Source organism: Chionomys nivalis, chromosome 16, assembly GCF_950005125.1.
Source record: "Chionomys nivalis chromosome 16, mChiNiv1.1, whole genome shotgun sequence".
Taxonomy (NCBI): domain Eukaryota; kingdom Metazoa; phylum Chordata; class Mammalia; order Rodentia; family Cricetidae; genus Chionomys; species Chionomys nivalis.
In genome coordinates, this window is record NC_080101.1 from 7,191,371 (window position 1) to 7,208,523 (window position 17,153).

At 44.2% G+C, this 17,153-nt stretch overlaps 1 protein-coding gene across 9 annotated transcripts in view; it reads left to right on the forward strand.

Moving 5' to 3' along the window:
- Positions 1-17,153, forward strand: part of Asph (aspartate beta-hydroxylase) — a 159,719-nt gene that overhangs the window by 12,838 nt on the left and 129,728 nt on the right. For 3 of the 9 annotated variants that reach the window (XM_057790317.1, XM_057790315.1, XM_057790324.1), the window contains exons 2-3: positions 14,589-14,738; positions 16,392-16,436. In XM_057790317.1, coding sequence (XP_057646300.1) covers positions 14,589-14,738; positions 16,392-16,436 — 195 coding nt within the window. Of the gene's footprint in view, positions 1-10,204; positions 10,343-14,588; positions 14,739-16,391; positions 16,437-17,153 lie in introns of those variants that run through there. The other 6 variants (XM_057790319.1, XM_057790322.1, XM_057790320.1 and 3 more) reach the window with 3 other exon arrangements.

The window sequence follows — 17,153 nt, forward strand, 5'->3', positions numbered from 1 at the left end:
ACAAAATTGTCTCCAGCTGGATTGAACCCACACAGAAACTCAAGCTCTTCTTCTTGCTAATTTGGATAAATCACCAAAGCTTTCCAAATGTTTCTCAACCTTTCCCCATCTTCATAGGAAGAGGACACTTACATCAGAGTATTGAAGACTGACTTCAACGTGACTCGATAGTTTCACAAATATAGTTACCAGGTTTGGTGATGGTGAGGGTCTCTATATAGAATCTCTATCCTGTTTGATGGTAAGGGCACCGACCATTAGGAACAGAGACCAGATGAAACTGATTTCATCCAGAAGCAAAGCAGAGGTGGAGCTGGACCCAGATGTGCAGGGATCGTTGACTTGAATTGTCTCCTATGAACCTCTTTCTTCTGCTTCCTGGCTCCTTGTGGGGAACTTAGGAGGGAGGCAGCTGCAAGCAGTGAGGCGAAAAATGAACAAGACATCTTGAGTTTTCCTCAGAGCTAGACTGGCTCCTTTTCCTGGCTGACTTGGACTACGGTCCTTGTGTGATCTAGGCTGTAGAGTACCCCCTGGGATAGATTAGGTAGGCAGTGCCAACCATGCAGTCACTGGTACAGCCGCTCAGCTCTGCTGCTGTGGCCTGGAAGCAGCCATGCACAAGAGAGCCAGGAGGTGAATGGAACCATGAGGCAATAAAACCCGATTATGGCCACTGCAGTTGAATATCCCATAAATCTCACATTATGAAATGTTTTTCTCTGACTTCCTTTTAACTGTTCTAAAAGTGAAACCATGCTTAGTGCCTGGCTCATACCAAAACCCAAACAAATACCAAAACCCAAACCCAAAAACATTGGAACTTGGTCATAGTCTAGTTTGGTTTAGAATACTGCAGAGACCAGGGGTTGCGGTAGCGTGGATAGCATGTGTTTTGGTATCCGGTGTTAAGCAGCTTCCTGGGCAAGCTGGGTCCTCTGTACTCTTGGTGTGTCAGTATTGAGCATGAAAGCAGGTGCTCAGCTCACAGGAAGGTAGGTGATACTGGAATGAACATACACAGATGAACATTCCTCTGTTCAGTCCAAAAAGACGCTGAGGTGAGTGAGGGATGGCTGTGCTGTTTTCTGTTTTGCTTTTGATACCTTAAGTTCTCAAAAATGGCATCTATGGGGGATTTCTTAGGTTTATGCTCTAGGCAAGAACATAGAAATCCTTTTGATAAGTATCAGAGCTAAACAGAATTCTAAGAACATGTGTGCTTCATTCAGAGAACTCTTTAGGTGGACAGGTCAAGTCTATTGGGTGTTAGATAGTTTAGACAGCATGCTGCACATTCCCCATCATCTTGTCAGGTCCTGTCCACAGGAAGCTGTTCAGTAGTAACAGAAGAGGTATTCCTGGCACTCTTTTATCCACACTCGTGTGTGTGTGTGCAGAGATGCTTCATTTATTTGCAAGGTTTCAAATTTCCTTTTTATTTTTAAACATGACTCAAAAGAATGGGCTAAAATTATTCATGTAAATACTGAAGCGTGGAGTCATCTGATGAGGTCCCCCCCCCTCTTTTTGGTTTCCTATTTTTAAGTTCCTTTGTAAGAGTTGTAAGTATTTTCTTTTTGAAGCTAAGATTTGCCAATTTCCATTAGTCGATTCCAGTTTAAAAGGTGGATATTTTAAGTGCTATAAAGAGTGGTTTGTATCAGTTAGCACCCGAGAGTTCTGTACATTGGAAATTCAACGATGTAATTTTTCCCAGCTGACTGCTTGTATCCTGCTCTCCTGTCTGTCTTTTCTCTGAGTAGTGTGAGTTTCACTGCCTTTCAGTTCCTCTTTTTTGGGTTGTAAGTTAAGTTGCCTTTCTGATTCAATACTGTAGCATGGGCCAGGGATTTAGAGTGTTTGCTGAATAAATGAATGAACTGATATGTGGGGGAAATCTATGGAAACCATTTAAAATTTGCCACCCAAAGAGTTATGTTTACCTACAATCCATGCTCGTTTACAGATCTGATCCGTGTTGCCAGTTCGACTTTGATGGTGACCCAGCACTTTTCCTGTAAAGCAGTATTTTTAGCCCATTGTTGTCATGGTATCATATTTAAGCACCGGGATTTTGACTGAGCATGTGTTAGCATATATGGGTCTTGTATGAAGCCTCAAAAATTGTATTTTGCATCTAGTCAGTTCTTTGGGAAGTTAGGCTCTCAACGTGAGGATTAGGGCAAAGCGAGTTAAATCAGGAGTGTGGGACAGTTTTGAACATGGTGGCTATGTGGGTCATAACTTTGGTTCATGATTCGGGTATGTTGGGAAGGGAGCGCACACACAGATGGACATGTGTGATAACCAGGGTCAAAACTGTGTGCACGTTTTGTTTCCCAAGTAACTCCACATTGCTTTATCACTGGATTGAGACAAAAGAATTTTTATTCTGTTTTAGATTTTTGTGGAAATAAGGTGTGAACTGTGCAGTGAGGTTTAAGGCACCAGGCCCAGCATGGGCTAAGCCTTTGTGGGTCTCAACCTGAGGGCTGTGACCCCTCTGGGGGACAAGTATCAGATATCCTACATATCAGATACTTAAAATATGATTCATATCAGTAGCAAAATTAAAGTAATGAAGTAGCAACAAAATAATTTTATGGTTGGGGTTCACCACATCACTAGGAATAGCATTAAAGTTTTGCAGAGTTAGGAAGGTTGAGAACCAAAGGTTTTTCTAAAGTTTCAGAACTGTGACTACAACCAGCAGTTCTGAGTATTTCAGCATTGAGAATATAGAAGTCAGAAGAGGCAGGAACCTTTGGGGACAGATTTCTATTTTTGTTAAGGAAAACAAGGAGTAGTTTCAGAACAACTATAAACTGATAATTTCAAAGTAAATTCTGTCAGTAAAAAGTATCCTAAGGTGCCTCTCACAGCATCTGTCAACACCTGGAGACATGATGTTTATCAAGTTCAAGCTGCTGATAGCATCATTTTGTTATGTATTTGGTAGACATTACACATTGAGCAGGATTCAATCTTGATATTTCTCAGCTTTGCTGAAAATTTTGGGAATGCCTTGGAGTCAAAGGTGTGTAGGCCCAAAACTGTGAATCCAGAACAAGAAGAGCCTTGTCTGATGGTCAGAGAGTTCGGAGGTTGCTCAAAGTGGTTGACGGGGGTAGCTATGAGTCCTGACTCAGGATGTGATTACTCGGTTCTTTTGACATAAGATAGCTCATACAAGCAGATCCATTCCATCATGACAGATGGTCAGGATTTGTAAGTGTACTTTTGTTCCTTCTTTTGTAATATGAGGTCACCTGGGGAGTAGTTGCCTTCAGGATGTTGGTCTAGGGTAGCTTTGCTGCCTAAACAACAAAATGCTGATAACTTGATATCTCTGGTCCTTTTTGTCCCCTCTGAGGTGGCGAATCAGCATCTCTTTCAACCCAGGTGAATGCTAGAGTAGTGGTTTTTATCTGAAGATTACAAAGGACAATTAGTTTTCAAGATGGAAGGATGGATGGATAGAGAACGAAGGGCATGAAGAGATGAGGGAAGGAAGCAAGGAGGCCCGAGGGTGGCCTGGGCCTTGCTAATGCTGCATTTTAAGCTGGGCTGATGGAAGTGAAGACTTGCGTTTGTTTTCTGGAATTCTGCCACAGGGAAGTGTATTGGCATCCTTCCAGCCATGGTGCCTCTCTCCACAGCCTCAGCCAGGAGAGCACAGTTTATTTCTGGCTGATGTAATTCATAGAAAAGGCTGTGCAACTCCTTCCTGGCCATCCTGGGGAGCAGCTCCCCATCTCTCCGAGCTGGAGCTGGAAAACTGGTAGTGGGTGGATGGAGGCCCTAACCTGTGCTCGGCAATCACTGGACTTCATTCTTCTGTCTAAGTGGTTTGGAGAGCTTTTTCTCCTGTGAGTTTGAGAACCATTACATTGATGGAGATGAGATGAGGGAATTTGCACAACTTGGCAGTGGTTTGAATGTACTTCCCTCCCAGTTTAGGTACATGAAACACTTAAGTACTGAATTAATTTTTAAAAACTTTTTGATACTGGACAGCGGGCAGTTGTAGGGAGACAGGCTTTGTATTTTTTGCCTTCGAAATGTATGAAGTCCTAGAAGTCTTCTGTGCCTTCAAGGTTGACCAGAGGAGGGCGTGGTTAATCCGGTACTAGTCAGCCTGAGAGAAGGAAGTCATTCATTATTTCCAAAGGTGTAGATTGCCTTTTAGGTGCAAAGGGAATGTTCAGGAATGAGTGACATCTACCCTTCTGTACCTGGCTTTACGAAACTTACATTCCCGAAGCAGAAGAAGATTGTCTTAAGCTGTCTATACCCAGATGTGCTGACTGTTGTCAGAGCATTTAATAGAGGAGGGGAAGGCCTCCTTGAGGCAGAGATGTCAGAGTAGACTGAAGAGGAAACAGTGAGTCAGGGGACAGAGCAGTGACTGCACGTGTGCTGTGTGGTGGCTGCACGGGACATTCCGGGAACAGCCTGGGCAGAGAGCAGAGCAGGAGGCCCAATACAGAGTAGGAAAGTGGCGTGGGTTTTTTTTTTTTTTTTTTTTTTTTTTTTTTTTTTGTGGCTAGACTCTGAAGCAGCTCAGAGGAAATGAAACAAAGCTGAGGTTAGAGAAACTGTCTGGAGCCAGCGCAACTGATCGCCAGGCCGGCTTGAAGAGCTTCTATTTCTTCTATTTTATCTTGAGAGTAGTGTGGAGCCACTAAGGATTATATTATTTTCTAAAGAGCTCACCCATAATGTAATCAGGTTAAAACACAAGCCAAGAAGTTATGTTAAAGTAGTCAGACTGGTGAGGGAGAATTTGGGTTCGGAAGGGAACATTTTCTCACCCTCTCCTGTCAGAGCATACACACGTGTTAAGAACAGTCACTGAGACAGATGACCAGGTCCCCGCCAGAGGGCTCAGTGGGTAAGTGTGTGCAAAGGAGCAGAAACCGTATAAAGGTGGTAGGGAAAACTGATTCTCCAGCGTTATCCTTTGGCCTTCAACTGCACACAGGGGCGGGCACTATAGCTCGAAAACTGACAAGGATGCCCAGGCTCCCAGGGAGCCCACATCTTTGCATAACTCTAGCCCTTTCCTGGTAGCCAGGTGGGAAAACAGACTCATGAACCTTCAGAGAAAGGGTTCAGGGTAAATTCTAAGCTTATTAGAAGTGATGCTTGACTCTGACCTTGCAGTGGAAGGGAGGGTGTCAGAGACCTGCTGAGTTGCAGGGTAGCCATTCACAGAGGGCATTTAGGAGACAGTTACCTGGATTGGTAGCTGAAGGGGAGAAATACGGTAACCCTACAGACAGTAGCTGGAGTGAGCTGTGTTGGTGGGCAGAGGACCAAGCTTAGAATTTTTCATACTGTACAGTCACATGGTAGAGAATGACCCAACAAGCAGAGTGGAAATCAGAAAGCCCAGGGAGTGGTGGAAACAACAGAAGAGTCTGAAGGCAGGGCGGGAAGAAATGGGGAGAAGGAGAGAATTCTGCTAAGAGGTCAAGTAAGTTGGAGCCAGAAAACTTTCCACCTGACTTGATGATGTCAGAATCACTAGTGTAACATTGGGGAAATCTGTGCTGGGGTGTGCTGACGTCAGGGCAGTGTAGATTTTGTAAGTTGTGAGCAGGAAGTTAGAAGTGAAGAATTCTGCTAAAAATTGTATGTGTTTGTGTGCATGTGCGAGTGTACATGCATGCATACACAGGCGAGGGTCAGGGAGGTCGCTCAATGATTAAGAGCACTCACCGTTCTTCCAGAGGACCCAGATTCAATGCCTAGTATCCACAAGGCAGCTCACAGCTGTCTGGAACTCAAGTCCTAGGTGATCCAAATGCCTTCATCTGGTCTCTATAGGCAGCAGGCGCATGTGTGGTACACAGACATACATGGAGGCAAAACACTCGTGCTCATATGTATATATACATACATCTGAATATAATTTAAACGTAATATATAAATATGACTTCACACACACACACACAAAGGATTCTCTTCACGTACCTGTGAAGAGAAGATCCCCAGAACAGGGCTGGCCATGAGGAGGAGTGTTCGGGAAGGCCGTGTGGCAGGAGACACAGGCAGAAAGCTAGATTGGTGGTTGGCTCTCGGGACAGTTCCCTGCTGCTGCTGGTGTTAGGTTTCTTGGGGACTAAGGCTCGAATCTGATAGAATGGACTTAAGGGCAGAAAAGTTTGAGGCATTTTTGTAGATGCGGGGAAGCTGTAATGAGCCTTAGCACTACTGTGGCTGCTCTGGCCGTCGTGAGGAAGATTGGCCAAGGAGCCCTTCATGCCAGACCAGGGTTGTGAAAAGACTGAGCAGCAAATATGGCCAGGAGAGGACTTACATGGGGTCCCGGGTTCAGAGAGGTGGGGAGGCAGGTGGGCATATCAATCATGTGACTATAATGAAGCATCGTAGCTAATTTGATTTATAAAGAGGTAAAATTTATTGTAATGGTTCTAGAAAGTTCATCACCAGGTTGGGTGTTTCCGTCACCCTGAGCCTCTAGGGAGAGCAGCCAACCGTGGAGGCACACGGTGGAGCGAGCAGCGGCCCTACTTTACAAGTCAGGAAAACTGAGAGGCCAGGTGGATTCCCGCTTTTGAGATACATCCCAGTAACCCGAGGACTGCTTCGGAGACTCTGCTTCCTGAAGGCCCCACCTCCTCTCGGCATTACCCTGGAGACGTGGATCGGATCAGCTGGGGGTATCACCCACACTGAAAATACAACTAGTCGGGGGAGTAGAAATAGGAGAGCTAGGGAATCCGAAGCCGTCAGCAAGTAGACAGGCTGAAAGAGGAGAGTAAGGAGCTCTAGGTCATCCTAACGGCAGGGCTGGGGACGAATGAAAGGAGGAGGCCACACTGACTGAGAGGTTTCATGGATTTTTACCTGGCAAGTGTTTAGTGACAGGTGCCACCCGTGGCTTGGGGGATGTGGATCTTGTCTCTTGGGGTCTCAGGTCCCATCAGGTTGATGCTAATAGTCTCGAAGTTCCCGTTCCAGGTTTGTTCCCGCATGTAGCCGGCCTGCTTTTCCTCCCAACGCTGCTGCTTTGATAGTGACTGTCAGCTTCGTTGTCTGTGGTGCTGTTGATTTGCTATGCACAAATCCAATTTATTTTTAATAACGTTTAGAAGTATTCTCCTTTACCAAAAACGCTGCTGTCATTACGGGCAGTTTCTTGCAATTCTGCATTTACTTCCCCTGCAGTAAATATGTAAATGATTTAAAACGATAACTCTGCAGTTTTCTCCCCTTACCCCACTGCACAGATATTTTTTGTCAAACTAGGGAAGAGAGACATTTTGTAACAATGCTTATTTAACCGTTGAGGAATATAGGAGGAGGAGGCTGACTGTCTTAGTAAGGGTTTCTATTGCTGTGAAGAAACACCACTACCGAAAAGCAAGCTGGAGAGAAGGGTTTCTTAGGCTTCCCCAGTGTGGTCCATCTCTGAAGGAATTCAGCACGGGAGCTCAATCAGGGCTCGACCCTGGAGGCAGGAGCTGAAGCAGAGTCCGTGGAGGGGTGCTGCTTACTGACTTGCTTCCTCTGGCTTGCTCAGAGGACTTTTTTATAGAAGCCTGGCCCCCAGCCCAGGGATGGCCCCACCCACCATGGGCTGGGCCCTCGCCCATCAATCCCAAATTAAGAAAATGCCCTACAGGCTTGCCTGCTGCTCAGTCTTCTGGATGCATTTTCTTTCTTTTGTTCTTCCTTCTTTGTATTTATTCATTGTGTCTTTCACATCATACATCTCCATCCCAATCATTTCCATGTCCAGTTTGTATTCACCCTCTCCACCCCAAAATAAAGTAAGATAAAATTTGAGAGAAAAAAGAAAAATAAACAAAAAAGGGATCTCATCAGGGAAGCTGTAGCTTGACACAGTGATACAGTGAACGCTTTTGTCCATACATTTACTTGCAGGCGTTCATTGCAAAGAGTCCTTGGTTTGGTTCGAGGCCTCTGGTGTCTAGCACACTATCAATGCTGGGTTCTCACTGGAACAACTCATGGTTATCCTGCTGCTGCCCTGTGCTGTGGAGATCCTGCGGCTTTGGGTTTGGAGGGCCAATCGCTTCACGTGCTCCAGCAGATCACCGATGGGGTGGATGTTGGGCTGGGTCAACTCATAACCCTGGTTCTGGGATTGGGCAGTTGCGGGGTTGGTCAGGCTGCCAGCTCTCCCTTGTCCTTACCATCAGGGTGAGCTTCCCTGCATTATTCTGGCGAGTTCACCCCTTTCAGAGATGAGCAAGGGGCAGAGCCAGTAGTTCTCCCACTTTCAGATCCTTAGGGTGGGTCCCCCACACCTACACCTTCAAGGTCATTTCTACTGTGTTGCACAGGTATGGCTTAGGGGCAGGGGCAGCTCTCCCACTCTTATGATCTCGGCGCCAGCTCTCCCACCCGCCTCGGGTGTTGACGGGGGGTGGGGAGAAGACATCTCTCCCTTGCCATGCCACTACATGACAGACGAGGAATGGGGACGACTTTCCCATGCTCACCTGCACGTTTGCCAATGAGGTTCGTTTTGTTTTGCTGCCCAGATGAGGGACAGGGCCTGTGGAGCACTTTCTTAATTGAGGTTCCCTTCTTTCAGATGACTATATAATTTGTGTAAAACTATCCAGCACATTAACCATAGGGTATATGGTCATGGTTGGGATTAGTCTGCAAGGAATAACTAGATCTGTAGTATTTAGGCTGGCCCTGATTGAATGGCTGTGATTCTTACATCAGTTAATTGATAACTGTCTTGTTGTTTCTAATGTGACGGCCCTAGCACAGCCTGCTCAGGAGCCCCTCAGCACTGGTTGTATTGAAGTTAGTTGGGATTATAAAGAGGATGACCTGGGAGTGAGCGAGCAGATTTCTGCACTGGTTCTGAGTAATTCCAGAAAATGTGGCGTGGATGTCTCAGCAATCGTGTGTGTGTGTGTGTGTGTGTGTGTCTCAGGCGCACGCGCATGCCTGGTGGATGGCAAGATCTATTTCATAAGCACAGAACTGATATGCAGAGGTGTGCTGGCTCCCCACATGACAGAAGCTGGGACACAACCCCCCATCTCGAAACCATACCAGGCCAGGGCCTCGTAAATGTGGTGGCCTTGTGCGTCCGTCGGTTGTGGCACGGTCTTGTGGCCCTGCAAAGTGTTCCTTATCGTTCTCATACCTTCCAAAGAAGCTTCCAGAATAGCTCCCTACTTGTTTCAAATGTTGTATGATAATATGGTGTTATATTGGTAAAAGGATAACAATTATCTGATGGCCGTCTTTAAGTCCGTCCTAGGAAACCAGGACACAGGTTGTTTTGTTCCGTGTCCCTGTTACCGTCTTCACCTTGTCTTCTATCGAGACCATGAAACCTTGAGCCATTGACTCTTCAGAAGGGTTTAAGTGCTTTATTTGCTCTTAAAGACTTAAGATGGAGAAGCCGCTTTGAAAGGTTGCTGCTTGCTCTAGATTCTGCTTGCTCTGAATTTCCCTTATTAATTAGAGCTCCAATGAATTCTATAAACTGCTAATCTTAGAACAGTTTTTTAAAAAAAGGACATTAAAATTGGGGCCATTTCATTTCCCAGAAGGGAACATTGGATGTGGGATTTCATGGTCTCTGTTCAGTACCTGTTTTGAGGTGACCCCCTCCCCGTTCCTCCTTTCCTTCCTCCAGTGTCCCACAGCCTCTCTTGTCTCCCAGTGAAATGTTTTTGTGCTCTGGCTTTATTTTTGCTGTTGGAAGGGTTATTCCTGGGATGATAATGTTGTGACTCAGGATTCTAGAGAATTTCTTGTCATTCATGATTTGTCTTTGTTCAAACAACTTGCCTAAATAGTCTTGCAGGGTTTTGATTAAAATTCTGAAGGACCAAAGGAAACTGGCTCTTGGCTTGGGACCACATGTGAGTTTCTTTACTTGCTGAATGACTAGGTGTTAAAGTTGAAGCCCTGGCAGCCTAGTCTGAAAAAAAGCCACACTGTAGGTAGGGGTGGTTAGTGTGTTGCCCTGTGCGCTGTCCAGCTGTGTTGTCTTTCGGAGCTTGGAGCTGTAAGAGACAGCGACCCCCAAGCAGGGACTCCATCCCGAGTGGGAAGGGCTGCAGGGTGGCCAGGAGCGCTGCCTGCCTGAGTGATTAGCAGCATGTGGCCATGAGAAAGGGACCTCTAAAAATAGCTGCTGAGCAGTCAGGTCGAGTTTCAGCTCTGTAGCGCTTGGCCGGGACTGGTAGTGCAGTTCTAGCAGGAAAGGGCATGCTGGGTGGCCCACACCTCCTGGGAGCACCTTAGTTTTGTCCCTTCTGTGTGTTTTATGCACGGATTGAAGAAATCAGAATGGCTGAGGATAAAGGTATATGTCTATTGTTTGGATGGAAAGGGGGTTTAGAACTAGCTGACGTCGTTCTTGCTTATTTTCAGGGGGGCTCTGTTCAGATGTTTTCGGCGAGATGTTTTGTGCCTTCTGGATTGTCTTTCCTGAATTTCTGGAACAGTCGGCTTTTCCCAGTGGCTGAGTTTTAATGGAGTAATCTGTCTTTAACCTGTATAGGTTTTGCTGTCCTAACTTAGACTCTCAATATATTCTTCTACCGCAAATCACATTTTATAAGCTTCTAGAGTCTGATCTGTCTGTCACAATGGACCTAAAGAATTATGTGTTCAGATTTCTTGTGAAAATATGAGAAACAAGGGATATGTAAGTCTCATATTGGTGAGCATGCTTGGTTCAGGCAGCCTTACCTTATATGGAAATTGGCCTACTTCATGTGAAGCAGAGGGTAAATGAAAAACAAGATAGAAGGCACTAGAATTTTGTTTCTTAAATTGACGCTTTTATTTCCTTAATATGTTGAATTTGCTTTTTTGTGTGTATCTTTTTTTCCTTATAAGCAAAGATCGTCTTTTTGTTAGTGTAAAACATATGTATCGGGTAGGTATATAGAAACTCCATAGAAGGAACTGTTGTTTTAAGACTTTAAATGCTCGGTTTAGTACCAGGGTGAATGCCCGGCATAATGCCCACTAACAGTTACCGACGAATGACTTGTAGTTTATTTAATGGCAAGTGAGTCACTAGCCAGCGTGCAGCGGCCTTTTGTCCCTAGTCCGTTTGGTTCAGTCTTTTCTTCTGACTGTTGGGACTGATGCCCACATGGTAATGTTCTGTCCGCACTGTGTGGGAACATTTTCTCATGTGGGTGTCATTTTAGAAGGTGAGGTGCCGTGTCCTTAACTCGAGGAAACCTCCTTGGTGACTGCAGTTTCTGGATCTGGAGCCAGAAAACAAGATGAAGACTGACTTAGATTTATTTTGATCTAAGAAAATAGCATCACGTGCTGGACATCCAGAATATTTTTGTGATAGCGTCTGGATTTGAATTTGTTGGTGGAGTTTAACACCCTTGGGAAGGGTTTGCTGTACCACACTTCCTTCAGTTGAGTCAGGAAAACCGATCTGCCCCTGGGAACTAGGCACAGCACATTTACAAAGGGACAGGCAAGCACGTGGAGCATGTTCCAGAAAGGGTCTCCTAAGAGACGTCTGGGTCCTTAGGTCCTGCTTAGTTTTCTCCACACTCACAGGAAAGACTGTAAAGTGCTCGTAGAGTCTCCTATGACTTGGTGCTTTTATCCTTTATGGAACTAACAAGTATTAATAGTAATGAGGTTAATGATGCTACAGTATTACATGTTTGACATTGTAAAGGGATAAAGTATTTTTAACAGTTTGCTATTTTAGTTAATGAGGAGCAATAGAAAAGATAGTGACTATGGCCATGTCCAAGAGCCGATAAGACAAAGATTCAGTTTATTGTAGTTTTATCATTCATTTTAAATGAATAATTTGAGATATATTTCACTTTTTAAAAAGATTTTTTTGTTTTTGTTTTTAATTATGGGTGTGTGCACAAGAGTTCAGATTTGCATAGGGGCCAGGGACATTGGATTCCTCTGGGGCTGGAGTTACATTGTAAGCCACTGATGTGGGTGCTGGGAACTGAGTCCAAGAGCAGTAGACACTCTCGATCACGGAGCCATCTTTCCAGCACGTATGCATTTGTATGTTATATAAAAGTAAAATGGACTGGAGAGATGGCTCAGAGGTAAAGAGCACTGGCTGCCCTTCCAGTGGTCCTGAGTTCAATTCCCAGCAACCACATGGTGGCTCACAACCATCTGTAATGAGGTCTAGTGCCCTCTTCTGGCATGTATGTATACATAATAAATAAATAAATAAATAAATAAATAAATAAATAAATAAATAAATAAATCCTTTTAAAAAAGTAAGATTTTTTTTTTCCTATATAGTGTAGGGAAAATATCTTCATGTTTATAAAAGTAGTGAGCCAATCCCAAACCCTGCTACCGAGTTTGTGGTATGCTATGGTCCATAGAAGTTAGCCATCTTGCCCCATATTTTGAAAAATTCCAGCGACAGCTTATTTGTATTATTTTAATGATTTGTGTGATTGCTCATGACATATAAACGTGCAGGAAACCATGTTCTCCCGGAGGACCTGGGTTTGGTTTCAGTACCCACACGGTGGCCCACAGCTCCAGTTCTAGGGTATCTGATGCCCTCTCTAACCTTCGCAAGGACCAAGCACTCAGGTGATGAACAGTGTACATGCACACAAAATACTCACACATAAAATAAAATACGTCTAAAGAAAGAATATCTTTTTAACACGTACAATTTCAATTTTCTTTCTGAGCAATGCATTGGAAGTACTTGGCTGCCTGAAGCCCCTCGGGTTCTTCTCCTACTGTGTGTTGAGGCAGAAGGCAGGTTGTGAGTGAGCTGATGGAGGTGGGGGTCATGGGCTCAGCCCTCATTAGACACAGAGCTTAGGACTGCACAGGTCATTTTCTGAGTTCTGCCCAAAGTCCAAGGCTGATGTGGACAAATGCCTTCTTCCTCTTGTCCTGTATCAGATGACGTCTCCGTCCCCGAGAATTCAGTGGTTCTGAGGCAGGCAGTGCCCCATGTAAGGGATATTTGGAATATACGGGGGGATCTACCTCCCTTGGACCTGGGGGAACGGGACATGACAGATGACTTACCACATGAGCAACAGCCACACAGAACAAACAATGTCCTGCTAAAGCATCTAGAAACACCTTCTGTAGAAAGATAGGCAAGTTGCCACGAGGGTCACATGTGATGCTCGTGACAGCGTGGTGGGAAGAAACCACCATGCCGGGCAGTGTCGTGCTGTGTTGGTAGCATGCAGAAAAGTTTCCTTCTCCAACATGGCATTTGGAGGTATCAGGTAATTAAGTGTATTTACTTGTAGTTGTGGGATATAACATCCTCTTTCTAAAGATAAATTTGCAGACAGTGCTAACTTCTTAAACAGTATGGACTTTTATACCTGGCAGTGGCTTTCATGAATTCTGTTTGCTTTGACCGTCAGAAGCCTATTTCTCGGAGAATGTAAGGCACACAAAGCGTAACAACACATGATAAATGACAGTTGAGCAGAAGTTTACAGAACCGTTTCCTACATTAGGGCCAGTTGGCAGGCCCGCTTCCTGCCTCCCCGCGCCCACGCCCGGCTGCATCTCCTGAAGGAGGAGGTGGAATTGTGCTGTATTGCATCTTTTGCCTGTGATTTACGTTTCTGTGCTTTCTCCCCTTACTCAGCTTCCCGCAATATTGAATAATTTCGGAGGGATTTCCTTTCTTCTGTGGCAGTTAACACAGGTTAGGGTGGTCTACTGTATAAATAGGGTATGAAATGGGATCCATCTGCATCTCTGATTTCATTAAGAGAGCTGGCATGCGCTGCACTTCAAAGGCTGTCAGCTGCATTGTTGACTGTGCCTTACTGGGGGTTGGCAAGAGACTGCTCCATAAGAAAATAGCCACCCACCAGCACCAGGAAGAGGCAGCAAACCGTGAAGGAGCTGGCAGAGCCAGAGGGCACCGTGAAGATCAGCACTAACTGTTAAGGGAAAAGGGAGCCTAGCAGTAAAGAAAGCAACAGGGGTAGAAGGCAAAACGAAATGTCTGTCGCAGTGTCCTTGAGACTTGCTAAAGACTTAGGCTCTTGTGTTAAAATGAAAGCTGAATGGCCTTGGCTAGTTGGAAAGCTAAATTTTTGGACAATGCATGGAAACAGTGAGAAATATCAAACTCGGGCCAGTATTTTCCTTGTTACAGGAAGGCAAGAACATGAAATTTTAGTTTGTTTATGGCATACCAGTGTCTGCTACTTACCACAGGCGGGGCCCATGTGACCATTTGGACATAAAAGTGTTCCCACGAGGACTGTTTGACAAAGGGCTTGGAAGGAATGTATATGTTTTGCTGTCATATTTAAAAAAAAAAAAAACAAAAATAACAATAGCCCACCAGGAGTTTACTTCTGTTCAAAATTAAGATTATTTAAATCAGGTAATTGAGTTTGAGTAGAAACTTTGTTGTGTTCAAAGTCATTATTTTGTGTAACATGCCTTGAGAATTTAGGTAAAACCCGTTTCTAAAATGATCTGTCAAATTACTGTCAAGATAAACGAGTGGGAAAGACGGCGTTCAGCCAAGTGTTTTCTTCTTCTGTGCTGGCACCTCACATTTTCCTTTCTCCACACAGAGGCGAAGCATGGAGGACACAAGAACGGGAGGAGAGGAGGGATTTCCGGAGGCTCCTTCTTCACTTGGTTCATGGTCATTGCACTGCTGGGCGTCTGGACATCTGTGGCCGTCGTGTGGTTTGACCTTGTGGATTATGAGGAAGTTCTAGGTAAGAATTAGGCTCAATCTCTCTAGTGAGTTTGCAAGAGGAGAAGTGGTAGTCCTTGGTACTCTGCATGGCTTGTTATTACATCTCTGGTATTGCTTTCCATTAATTCTTGATAAAGTGAAAGAAAAGGGCGCATTACTAGGGCTGCCCAAAAGTAGTGGCATTAATTTTGATGATTTCTATTTAGGCTCTCTGTGTATTGTGGTATATGGAAGCTTCCATCAGAACAATTTTTTTAGACTAATTTTCACTATTTTCTATACTTTATATTTTTTGATTCAATTTTGGTATGAGTTTTGAAAATTCTAGACCATGAACTACTTTCTTTAGTGGGCTTGGCTCTGAGATAGCACCTCATTCCATGGCCCAGGCTGGTCTGCACCCTATAGTGAATCTCCTGCCGTGCCTTCCAGCTTTAGGGTTATAGAAGAGAGCTGCAATGGTGGACTTGCAAAACCTCCCTTTAGCAAAGGTTTGCAGGGACACATGCCATGTCTGTTGAGACCGGAGTGTGTGTGGACATGGACGCCTGGGTGCTCAGGTAGCTGCTGCTGGTCCTGTGGGCAGCTGAGGCATCTCTGGGCTCTTTAAGGAAGTTCCTGGGGCTACTTCTAATAATGTCTCACCTTCTGCTTTTCCCCTTTTCTTCACATAATCACTAGTTTTAAAGTTTTTATTTATGTACCTTAGTGAGTGTATCCCGTGTGTGTGGGTACCCACAGAGGTCAGAGTTGGGCAATGGATCCCTGGCAGCTGGATTTATGGGTGGTTATGAGCTCCTGATCTGGGTGCTTGGAAGTGAACTTGGGTTTTCTGAAAGAGCAGAAAGCACTTTTAGACACTGAGCCATCTCTCTAGCCACTCTGAAGTTTTTAAAAATGATTTGTCTTATATGAACCATTTTTTTATTTTATCTTTTTTAAAAATGGAGAGAAATGACAACAGTTAAATCTTGCAAACATTTGAAAGTCTACAGTTCATTGGTTTTTAATATATCCATCATTTCACACCATCATCATCTAATTTTAGAAAGTGTCTGTTACCCAGTCTTCCCCAGACATTCACTCCTCCCTCACCATTTTGACTTTCTGGGATTATTTTGGGTGTTCTGAGTATAGCATATACATGCGTGTGGCCTTTTGAATTGCTCCGCCTATGCTTGGCATCATCATATGTGTAAGATTCAGAGTAATACTTGATTATACGTGTGTGCCACACTCTGCTTATCTAGTAGTCACTGATGAGCATCATTTGTTTTTCCCTTTTGGCAATTATGAAGTATGGCCTCCCTCTTTAATAATGCAGTTAAGGACATGGACTGGTCAGTAAAAAAAATACACATTTGTTACTGTTGTGTTGAAGACCCACCCCCTGCCATGACACCCCTCGTGCCTGTCATGGGTCGCTGCCATCTTCCTTAGGGGAGAGGAGAACAGTGAATAACACAGAATGCTCACATATGATCTGTCTCTCACTGATGGTTTTCTCTCTTACTACCTTAAGGGAAGTGTCTCCAAAGACATAATAAGTAAAAAGAATTTTAGCTTGACATAAGCAAAAACTATGACTTCACTAACTTACAGTGCTGTGTTGCTGGGTAATGTGTGTACCTTTAATGATAAATAACATCTTCGTGTTTTTGCATGCATGCAGCCAAAGCAAAGGACTTCCGTTATAACTTATCAGAGGTACTTCAAGGTAGGCTCCTGGAGATGCATTTTAAGTGTACTGCATCTGTCTCTAAGACCTCATCCTTATTCTATTAATTTAGACATCTACATCAAGAATGTAAGTCGCAGGACCAGCTCCCCTTGGGAGGCTCTCAGGAAGGGTGTGCTTTCTGTTTTTACAATGGTATTAAAGTACTTGTTGACTACTTACAGGCTGTTACTTTCATTTTCTTAGCAGTAGGAGAATGTCTTCTTCCCACATTCTTATGGTTTTCTTGTGTGTGTACTGAGCAGATTTTGTGTAGCAAAATTGGAGCCACAGTCCTCTCCCTAGATAATCCTTTAATGTACTTTGAATTAAAGAACTGGAATCAGTAGTTATTGCCAGATGTTTTTCATAAGAATGCTATAGTTTTGCTTTTTAAAATACTGTTGTGTACTATGTTTTTTCCCATAGGCTTTGTCCAATAGTCAGTTGTAAACTGTGTTGATTTTGGAATATTTTTTTTTAGGGTATGGACTGTAGTAGCATTTGAAATGCTAAACTTTATAGATAGCCTGAAAGCATTGGCAGAGCACATCAGTGCTGAGCAAGGCTGAGTGTTCTCCCTTCTCACCATTTCTCTTTTAAGCTTTCCCCCTTTTCCTTTAAGTAATGGATGTCCAGTGTCCAGGACATTTTTATGTGGGTGACCATCCATTTTTCCCTTGTCATTTCAGGAAGCCTCCAGTTTTATATATTTTA